Consider the following 10,992-nt stretch of genomic DNA (forward strand, 5'->3'; position numbering starts at 1 on the left):
CTGATTCAAGTTGATGCATAGAAGGCAACATCCACCCAAAATTCAGCAGGGTAGCTAAAGTACATATTTTTAAGTATCACGCAGAGATTTGAACTCGCGACTCTTTGCAACGGTAGACAGACACGATTCCTATCTGCCAAGATGGCATCGAAATTACACGAACATTAAAACGTTTCATAGCGATTACAACAGATTCTTATCATTCGTTATAAATCCATGATATATTTTTACAAAAATATCATCGCGTATTTAGACTTTATCATTAGAAAAAAAATAGCATTGCTAAATGTAAAATTAAAGAATCGTAAGATATAAAAAATCATTATCAGGAGATAATGGCAATTGCACTCACCTTCCACTGAGATTCTGGAGAGCCGATGATAGTGACCTTTCTTTCGGTTTGTTGTTCGGCCGGCTTGTCCTGTTCGAGAGGAGCGATCTTCACGCTAGCTCCAGAGAACCTAATAATATTACGAATGTGGGAGCCTTTGGTGCCGATGATGGCGCCGACACTATTGTTGGGAATGTATAGGAAGGTCGTCTCCTGAGTGTCGCTAGCGGGGACGCCCTGTTGAGTAGGCAAGCTGCCCTGGTAGGGATACGGGGCGGGTCCTGAGCCATAGAGGCCGGGTCCACGGGAGCTGTAGCCCATGCCGGCAGTGGACATCATGGCCATCGGATGCAGACCGGGGAACATCATGCTTTGGGGCTAAACGACCATATCGATTAGAGCTTTATCGCAACAATTGATTTCGCGCTAAATAATCTTGACGAGAGAACAAGAATACAATAAAGTACATTTAAGCAAAAGTTTGAGAATAGAAAGATTTTCTATTCTAAACTTTTCAATTTTTCATATTCCGCGTATCAAACAAATCTGAGAGATTCTTAATATTCTCATATATATTCTTTCAAACAGCTTAAAAACTGGTATATGACATTTAAACAATATAAGGGATAAGACTCACAGCCATAGCTTGCAGATCATTCTCATAACTCTGGCGCAGTTTGCTGGAGATCATGGACTCGGCTTTGCTCATGTTATCAATTGTTCCCTTAACTGTAATGATGCGCTCGAGATTAAAGCTATTGATATCGTTGATACTGCTGACGGTTATTTTGGAATCGGTGTCCTGCATAATTCTTTTGATCGTGTTACCGCCCTTCCCGATAATTCGGCCGATGAGATTATTGTGCGCAAGAATCTTCAGGGTGATCTCACTGTCGACAAACAATAACATAATATTAACGTCAACGAATCGATCGTCAATGAAGGAAAATTAGTTCGGTCGAGCAACATAAATTATGTAAGGATCGTATTTATCGTATTGAAATCGATGTAATTGTAAAAGTGACGAAATTTCAGTATACGTCATTTGTAAAAGTCATCCAGATAAAAATTATATACGAAGGGAATCCATCTAAGATTAACTTATATTGTTCGACCGGCTATCACACGACGATTTTATTACGATTCCATTTTGGGAGTATCAACGCGACTCGCGACGTCGTCGTACCCCTTATTCGTAGACGTCGCCTCCTGCTGCATGACATCTAGAATCTTCTTGCAGGCGTTTGTGCAATTCTCGGGATTGCCGTAGATGGTAATGGCCTTCTCCAGCGAACCGACGTTGTCCTTGCGGTGAACGTCGACCCGGGCGCGGGACACCTGTGTAATCTGCCGTATCGTAGACCCCTGCCGGCCGATTATCGCACCCACCATATCCGACTGGACGAGGATACGTAGCGGAAAATCGGTCTGTCGACCGGAACCCGGCAATCCGGAGAAAGCGACGCCGCCGCTGCGCTGGCTGCGGCCCCTTCGTCGGCCCTCCGCCGAGGACATCTCCACTTTCAACGGATTGCCGTCGAAATCGTAGCCATTCAATTGGTTCACAGCACTGTGAAAACAAAGAAATTATTATCCAGTGATATTTTAAGAACAAAAGAATATTTAAGTATTAATATTAAAAATAGTGAAATAAATATTTCATGTATGCATGATGGAAAAATATCAATTTTTTGAAGATTTATTTTGAAAATATTTTCTTTTAATCGTCATATGCAAGTAGTATTTAAAAAAAAAGAATATTTAAGTATTAATATAAAAAATAGTGAAATAATAAAATAAATATTTGTATGCATGGTGGGAAAATATCAATTTTTATTTTGAAAATATTTTTTTTCTTTTAATCGTCGCATGCAAGTGATATTTTCAGAAAAAAAAATTTAAGAGTATTAATATTAAAAATAGTAATATTTATACACGCGATTTTTCGCAGCAAAGGCACCGAATCTCACCATATCGAGACGAATAATTCACCTTCTCGAGCGAGCGATTTCTTGCAAAACACGAAAGAAGAGAGCGAGAGAGAGATATTTTCGCCGGTACTTACTGCTGTACTTGTTCCTGCGTCTCATAGCTGACGAGATAGGTCTGCGTGTTTGGATCCCGCGACGACAGTTTCTCAAGGTTCTGTACCTGGCCGTAAGAGGAGAACAGCGCGTCGATATCTTCTAATCGGGCCTGAGCCGGGAGATTGCTCACTAGAACCTTGGCGACGCCGCTGCTGCTGAAATTATAGGAAAATAACACTTGGAATTAAAACAAAACAAAATATTTTATATCCATGTGACAACACAAACACAAATGTATCATATGCCAGTAATCAAAATATGTAATAAAATAATATAAATAAATTCCTAATATTTATCCGATATTTCTGTATAGCCGTTAGTTATATACACACACGATAAGTAATAAAAAATATCTCGGTACCACTGTAACTTGAGCGTGCGCATCCTTTTTATGTATCCCATTTTGCTGTCTGGACCGAGCACAGATTGTAAACGAAGGAAGAGAGCGGCCATGTAAGACTCGAATGCGACTCTGACAGAATTACGCTTCCCCGACAGCGAAATTCCAGCGCGATAATCGTCGAATAAACTGTGAAAGTGCCGAGTTGTAACCTAGCCAGTCGTCTGTTTACATTAGACCGTTATGTTGTTATCAACAACCCGACATGATATACTCACACCGATTAGCAGGGTGTTGCTATTGGAAGCACAATGCGTGTTAATATCATATTTATTAAGTTATTAAATATTTGTTAAATATAAATATTTATTAAGTTATTATTAAATATTTGACAGAGAATTCGAAAAAGATATGAGCAAAATAAGATAAACGAAATTAAATAACCATAATTTAGATAAAAATATTTATTAACAAATTTAAATAAATTTTACAGAAATCAAATAATTTTTCGAAACAATGCCTTTTGCGAGATTGAATTATCTCTCATTCCTCTCTCTCTCTCTTTAATTTACAAATATATTATATCAACTAAGAATTTGCTTCGTTAAGATTTCTAGTTTATAGAGTCCTTCTAGAGAATCAAATCTTCCCTAATATGAGAGCGTTTCTATTTACATATTTATGATCACAGGAAAAAGATCGTAATATCAGATTTAAAAAATCTTTTAGTTCGTCAAAAAAATCTCATATATACGATATGTCATATATACGAGTGTCTTGTAATTAGAAATTGACAAGAACTACAATTACTGTCATAAAATTATTTTTTTTGGAGATCCTAAATGTCCTTTGCAGACAAGGTGTCGCGTGTGTGAAAGAGTTCTCAAATCTCTTTAAATCCTACTTTGTGTGTTTTGTTACCGGCGTCACGTTAACTTTGTTCGAGACTGCACGAGCGTGAATCGCTGTGCACGGCGTGCGTCTAGGCGCGCATCGGCCACCAACGACGACATGAATGAACCAAACGGCAAGTAAGAAGAGGGAGCGTGAAGAACAAAAAGGAGGGTGGAACGACCGAGGGAAACGACTCTCACTTTCGTACGTATCGATTTTTCAGTAGGCCGAGACCCACTCTCGCTCATCGTCGAGGTTGCTGCTTGCGCGGCGAGCTTTCGAGCAGCAACCTTGAGAAAGACCGACCCGCGGCGAACGACCCGTGGATTCAGGACCTACTGGAGGACACGAAGTTTTGCTTTCGCGAAACGGTGCGATCGTTCTCTTCCGCGATCGACCACGCGCAACCCAGATTTTCCGCGCGAGAATAGAAAAAGAGTGCTTTGTACTAAATATTTATTAAAGGAAAAAATGAGAGATCGTCAATTGTGGTAAGCACAAGAAGAGAAAGAAATATTTTAATAGTATAGCGCTAGAGAGAGAGAGAGAGAGAGAGAGAGAGAGAGAGAAGAGAAAAGCGCTATTCTTAAACATATAATCATTTGATATAATTTTAGAGAAGATTTGCATTTCCGTATAATCAATTAAAAGCGCTTTTCTCGATGCGACTCTTTATAATCTCTTTCTTTCGATTTCTCTCATAATCAAACAAATTGTGCAACAATTGAGCTTTTCGTGTATCGTAAAAATTAACTTTCTCCGAAAGCGAAATGTGCTCGATATACGCGAGATACCGCGTCGGTGATGCATTTCTATGCAACGAGAAATTTATGGATTATGATTCATATTTATAATTGACGATAAACATAGAGAGAGAAAAAGAGAGATCAATATCGATCACTAATTATGATGCGTATAAGCAAATTGTGTGCAATCTTGTATCATTTTGTACCAATGCAACAATAAGATCAGTGAAAAATATTTAATTAGAATCCTTTCATTATAATTAAATACAAATAAATGAATAAAAATTTAAATTCTCTCTTTCCTTTCCTTTAACAAAAAGGCTCATTGTCAGAAATTTTGGAAATAATACATTCTCTTCACATATTAATCGACACGAAATTATATACTCAATGTTTCTCTTAATTATTCTCTCACGAATAATACTTTTTAATCCTGCGCTGCTTGAGATAAAGATTCTAGATGGTAGATTTTAGCGCGCGTTATCATTTTTCGATATGATTTCAAAATATATCATGTGCAATTAATGAAAATTAATGAAAATACGAGATAAATAGCAATAATAAGCGTACGTTCACAAAATTAGGGAGTAAAAAAAAGAATAGACGCGGGGAAGTGGGGGCGAAGAGGGAAGAGAGATGGATGGAAAAGACAAAGATGCACTAAACGCGCGAGTGCACGCGAAGAGGCACGTGTGGGAGGGATATGACAGGCGCGAACAATGCGGAGGGAGACGGGGTGGGACGGAGGGAGGGATGGCCTTTGTTTCGCGTACTTCCCTTTGGGGGATTTTCGGCGGTATCCGGCGATATAGCGAGAAAAGAGAGTGCGTGTAAGCGCGCACCGTCTGCCTCGTGGTTCCCGCCACCCAACCACCCACCGCCGGACTTTCCTCTCCCTCTTGCTCTCCTCCCTCCCCCATCCTTCATTTGCCAACCTCTTCCCTCGCCCGCCGTCCCTTCAACCCTTTTGCACGCACGTGCGACTCGTCGGCGATTTCGTCGGGTCACCTTTAACGAAAGGCGGTGGATTTTCGCGAGGCAAACCTGGATAAGGGAGACGAGAGGGAGGGAGGGAGGAAGAGGGGGAGCGTTGGGGAAAGGGGAGAAGGAGGAGAGGAAGAGGGAGAGGGCCTTTGCGGACAGGAGTGGATCGCGGCGGGTCACCCCCGTGGAAGAGCTTTTGATGTCCCGGCCTAAGACACTTTTTTCGGACACTTTTTCTTCCGTCCGTTTCGCTCTCGTCGCCTCCTCCCCTCTCTTCACCCACTCTGTTACCGCGTTTTTTTTTTGCGGGTTAACGAGCCGATGGAGCGAAACGCGGTGGCCGGTTGCGGAATGAACGGACCGAAAGCGCGGATAGATTGACCGAAAATTTCGTGGGTCGTCGACGACAGGTGATTTTACAAAAAAGAATCGAAAATGGAAATCTCTATCGCGGGAAAATAACATGAATTATACCGCGTGCAATTGGCAAATTAATCCTCGTATCTTTGTTCGCATTATTTTTACTGATGCATGAATTAAAGATAAAATGCGTTGTGTATGTATCTAAAAAAAAAAAAAAAAAAAAAAGACAAACCGTCTTAATTTTAATAAAATTGCTGCTAAAACTATCAATCCAAAACCTGAAGCAAAATGTGAATTCTTTAGAGAGATAATCAAATATAAAATAAATTAATAAGCACTTTAGGCAAGATAGATAAAAATAGATACAAAAGATATTAAAAATGTAAAATCTCAAAATTCTATCAGTAAAAGTAAAATACATATCGACAAAGATCAAAATCGTCAAAATCATGATGAAAAATATTGATCGAACGATAATTCGTCATTATTCATCCCTGATGAACTTTTTTTTTTTACGTTAACACGTGGTTTAAAAAGGTGAACCATTTTTAAACTTTTTCACCTCTGAGATTGCAATATTTTGATAATTATTTATATTTATATATTTAATAATGTGTATATGGGTATATGGTTATGTGTTCTTGAAAAAATTTATAATATACAATTATAAATAACATTTCGCAGCAAAAGTATTGGCAGATGCAAAAATTATCAAAAAATTATTTCATACTTTATGGCATAATAATTTTTCAAAGGCGCATGGTTGCTTAAGCTAAGGTCACTGACGTTCATGGGGAATATGGTCAACGTTAAAAATCATTCAAGTTGTGTCCGTGTACCTCACTTTTACTTTCCTCGACTTTTCCATTTTAACTCTCTTCGATAGATATACTTTTAATAAGTTTGATAAAAACACAATTTGATGCTCTATTCCAAAATATATCTCGTTACAAATTTTAACTAAATAATTAAACCGATAACGTGTGATCACGATGAATTTAAAATATTTAACACAGAGTGATATACGTATCTATCAATTTCTTAGAACTAAGTCAAAGAGGGCGATCGCGTTTATAAATACAGCCCTGCTCGAGGAATCGCCGACGTCGTCGACTTGCGCCGTCGGGACGCACAGCGTCAAAATCGATCTTGAAAAGGGAAAGTGCCAGCGGCATGACTTTACACACACACACGGTCGCGGAAAAACGCGCGTTCAAGCCGCTGGCTAACAAGGGCGTTTACATACCTATTAAAGTCCAGAGAGTTCTAGCTTTTCATCGTTTTCGTCAAAATGTAAAATATCAAAGATATAATATTTTTATCTCCTTCTATATCCTTTATATTCCTAGAATATTCCTATCTTCGGGGGAGGAGGATGATGTCAACGAATTCCATATCTTATCCGCTGTCGATACATCAAAAGCTACTATGTATATACCGAGTATAGTCAACGTAAATACTACGTGGCTAGAGATGATATATCCTATCAGTCACATCGAGAGATCAGTCACGATTTAGGTTTGATCAGGATATATGAAATAAAGTATTTGATACTGGAATTCTATGACCACAGTGCTGTTATCTCTCGGTCGTCCTCTTTATCATCTATGTGAGTCATAGATTATATGACGCTAGGTACTCGAGATATATTTAAATAGCAGATCGCAGTTTTAATTTTTATTATTAAGAATATTCAACGTATTAATAAATTTATTTATACGAACAATAGATGTGAGTAAGCTATCAATATTTTTATATTAAATTTGAACTATTCTAATCATAATTCTTTCCCCAATAATTCTTATTTTAAAAATTATATAATTATATATAATATAAACCTGATGAACTTTTTTTTTTTACGTTAGTCGGTCCTATAGTCAGTGTCGTGTCGAGAAATTCCATTTGAACGGATCTTAAAGCTTGCGTGTGCGTATGAGGGGAAGGATAGGAGAAAGGGGGGCGGGAGGGCACGGTCATTGCGCGATTCGACGCGAAGATCGCGTGTAGGTAGGTAGATACGTACCTGCGCGACCGCGTGGCACGTGCGCCGCTTTCCAGTTACGCCTGCGTGTGTGTGACGCACGCACGTGCGCATGGCGCCAATCACAGTGCTCTGCCTAATAATAAGTGTGATCTCTTTTTTTTTTATAAGGACAGAATCTTTTCCATATTATACATCAAACAATCATAGTAAAATATGTTGAATGAAAGAAGCCATATATTATATTATTATTTCATGTTTATTTAATAGAATTATTATTTTTTTATTTCATCAATAATTATATTAAATAAAATAATTTATAAATAATTGAGGATATTAAATTATTAATATCTATTGGAATAATATTTATACATGAAAGTTGAAATATAGATTTATTAAATAACCATAAATTAATTTTATTAATAGTTTTAATTGCTTTAATTACTAAAAGAGCTCGGATTCCATTTCTGCACTTATTCATTAATTTATATTATTGATTGCGGGGACTTATTTAATAATTCAGTTTAATATAAAATCGATCGTAGAATGTTAGATAAATTATTATTATATACACAATTAAACGTGAAAGCATAATGTAACATATGTTGCAAGCAACGTACAGATTCGAAATAAAGTTGTGTTTCTTCGAAAGATAATAAACGATTAGGTATACAAAAATAAAGAAGAAATTCAAAGTAAATTTGAGGTGTGTATATGTATATGTTCCCCTGATTTTTGTGTTTAATGTATTTCGTAAAAAGTCTACAAAAAAGATGGACGAAAAATGTGTGTGTGAGAAGTATGATACAAAATAAATTGTACCTAGCTATCACAAAACGGATACATGTTCTAAGGGAACTGTAAATTTTATTAAGCGATAAGCGACGATATATGGAAACGCGCCAACTGGTGTCGTTGCACTATCTACGGATAAGATAGATAGGTAAGGTAGACGCAACGAGGATTGTTAATATTGACATTGGCAGCTAACTAGAGCTATACTCGCACCCTATTTCTACAGCGTGTATATTTGTATTGCGGCCAACGCCGTGGTACGTCAGCCAAGTTTTACCGATGTTTTTTTTTTGTGACAAGAGATGCGCAAATTAATATCTCAGAAAATCGACTGATCTACGACATTGGATATCGAATTAAAGACGTCGCCGAAAACGCATTCTGATAAAGCAAAAGAAGTATTCCGACAGAAGGAGAGGAGGAGAAAGAATCTCGAGAATCTCCCGCGCGTTTCGTCATCAGACGGATGAAAATTCTCGGATTACACAACCCGAATCTCAAATTATCTTGCTTAGATACTGCGTCCCTTTACATGTTTTACCAAGAGAAAGTGTCGATTCTTTTCAAGAAAATTTCTCGGTCTTTTACAGTGCAAAAGTGATACCTAAGACACTCAAATTTTTATCGAAGGCATGCTAGAAACTGTTTGTTTACTGCTTATTTGAGGTACAAATTGGGAGAAATAAAAAGAGAGGAAGAGCGCTCTCTCTCAATTCCTACATGTAAATTAAACTTATTAAAATTCTCTAAAATTCATAAACATGAGAAAATTGAAGATAAAAATAGGAGCAAAAATTTCAATCTACGGTAATTGTCAAGAGCAAGGCGTTCAATCTTAAAATCGGCAACCGTGTATTTTCGAGCACGCTTCATCGTCATTTTCTTTCAACGTGGCTTTCTCATCTTGATGAATCAACGTTTTCGCCCAAAGCGGATGTTTTCGCGATTCGCCGAGTGCGAAACCGTTATACAGGAGAATCTCAATACAAAGGCGGAAATTATGTAGAAGACTTCGGAGACAGAACAAAATGATGGAAATTAAATTACGTAACGCGATGTACCATACAGAGGAAACATTATAAGCGGATAATTAAAGAATGACGTTAATTATTAAACATATTTATAATCAAGCTTATTATCCTTTTTTCACATATCTCTTACAGAAAGTATATGTAATTTGATATGTTCATTCATGTATTACATCATTGATATATACATAAAAATTGTTAATAATAAAAAATAATTTAATTTAAAATCTCATAACAATAGAATTTAAATATTAAATAAATTTAGAGGAAAAAAGAAAAGACATTCTCTTGATCCGATTATAATCAAGAGGACCTATAAATAAAAAAATACGAGATAAAAATTTGTGTTTTATTATTATCCTGTTTTCCAAAAACCAATGCACTTCGATTTTCATATATTCCTGTACTAATTGATTTTTATATAAAAGAACTCAAGTTTAATAAGAGTGACGTGCTGTAAATCTGACTTTTAATGCTATAAAGCGGTGATAAAAATTATTCCGAATTATTTTTGCACGAACGTAATGACGCAACATTGCGAAACTAACGTGTCATATATATGCGCAATATCTAGAGAATTACACAAATTCAAATTGGGATGGAGAATTTATCATTCGCAATGTATATAAAATTATATTTATTTCCATTTTATTCCAATTTATGCACGATAATGGCAATTTATGGAAAAGAAAAAAATGTCGACTTTAATGTTGACTCACATTATCAGTCGCATATTTTGGCTATGGATTGTGACACAAAAATTCATTAATGTAAACTAGATAACAGATTTTTACTCATTAAAGAGAGAAATAATTTAGAAGCTATGATAATTCATATAATGTATCAAATTTGTGCACACGTTCAAAAAGATGCAAAACAGGCTATAAAATATTATTTGTAATATTTCTGAGGTATCATTTTCGATAATTTTATATCTTTTGGTAGGTCATTATTCTCATCGTCTTTAATGTATAATTTAATTTAAAGTATTCTGCATCTTATACATTTTTTTTCGCAATATGTTTCCAACAATAAAAAACTTTATATTTCAAGTCATGTTATTATATTATATTAAAACGTTCAACCGTCAACAGGAAATAATTTATTTTTTACTTACTAAACAAAAAAAATATCTTGTAAGTATAAAATTGTGGAGGCAATAAATGGATCAGAAAATCAGTAGGACTTTACAAATAAAGTACCTAGAACCACAATAAATAGATGCATGTTGAGTATATCGTAATACGATAGGCGCATTACATGTAGAAATAAAAAAAAAACGAAGATAGAGAATTAAAAAAAAGCAATTTAAAAGAGGAATTTAAGAGATAAGACGGCGGCGCCGGCGGGATCGTATCATCTGAAAGCAAAGGTTGCACAACGTTTGCGAATAATCGAAAACATCTAAGAGCGACGTGTTACAATATGGGCATCATTGGATAT

At 36.3% G+C, this 10,992-nt stretch overlaps 1 protein-coding gene across 9 annotated transcripts in view; it reads right to left on the reverse strand.

Annotated features, from left to right (window-relative positions):
* The window catches only part of LOC115236607 (insulin-like growth factor 2 mRNA-binding protein 1), a 49,707-nt gene that overhangs the window by 2,251 nt on the left and 36,464 nt on the right, over window positions 1–10,992 (reverse strand). For 2 of the 9 annotated variants that reach the window (XM_029809157.1, XM_029809162.1), the window contains 4 exons: window positions 2,397–2,570; window positions 1,473–1,901; window positions 969–1,221; window positions 353–709 (listed from right to left, as the gene is read on the reverse strand). In XM_029809157.1, coding sequence (XP_029665017.1) covers window positions 353–709; window positions 969–1,221; window positions 1,473–1,901; window positions 2,397–2,570 — 1,213 coding nt within the window. Of the gene's footprint in view, window positions 1–352; window positions 710–968; window positions 1,222–1,472; window positions 1,902–2,396; window positions 2,574–2,779; window positions 2,952–10,992 lie in introns of those variants that run through there. The other 7 variants (XM_029809155.1, XM_029809161.1, XM_029809158.1 and 4 more) reach the window with 6 other exon arrangements.

The sequence above is a fragment of the Formica exsecta genome, unplaced genomic scaffold (assembly GCF_003651465.1).
Source record: "Formica exsecta isolate Colony F162 unplaced genomic scaffold, ASM365146v1 scaffold258, whole genome shotgun sequence".
In the NCBI taxonomy this organism is placed as follows: domain Eukaryota; kingdom Metazoa; phylum Arthropoda; class Insecta; order Hymenoptera; family Formicidae; genus Formica; species Formica exsecta.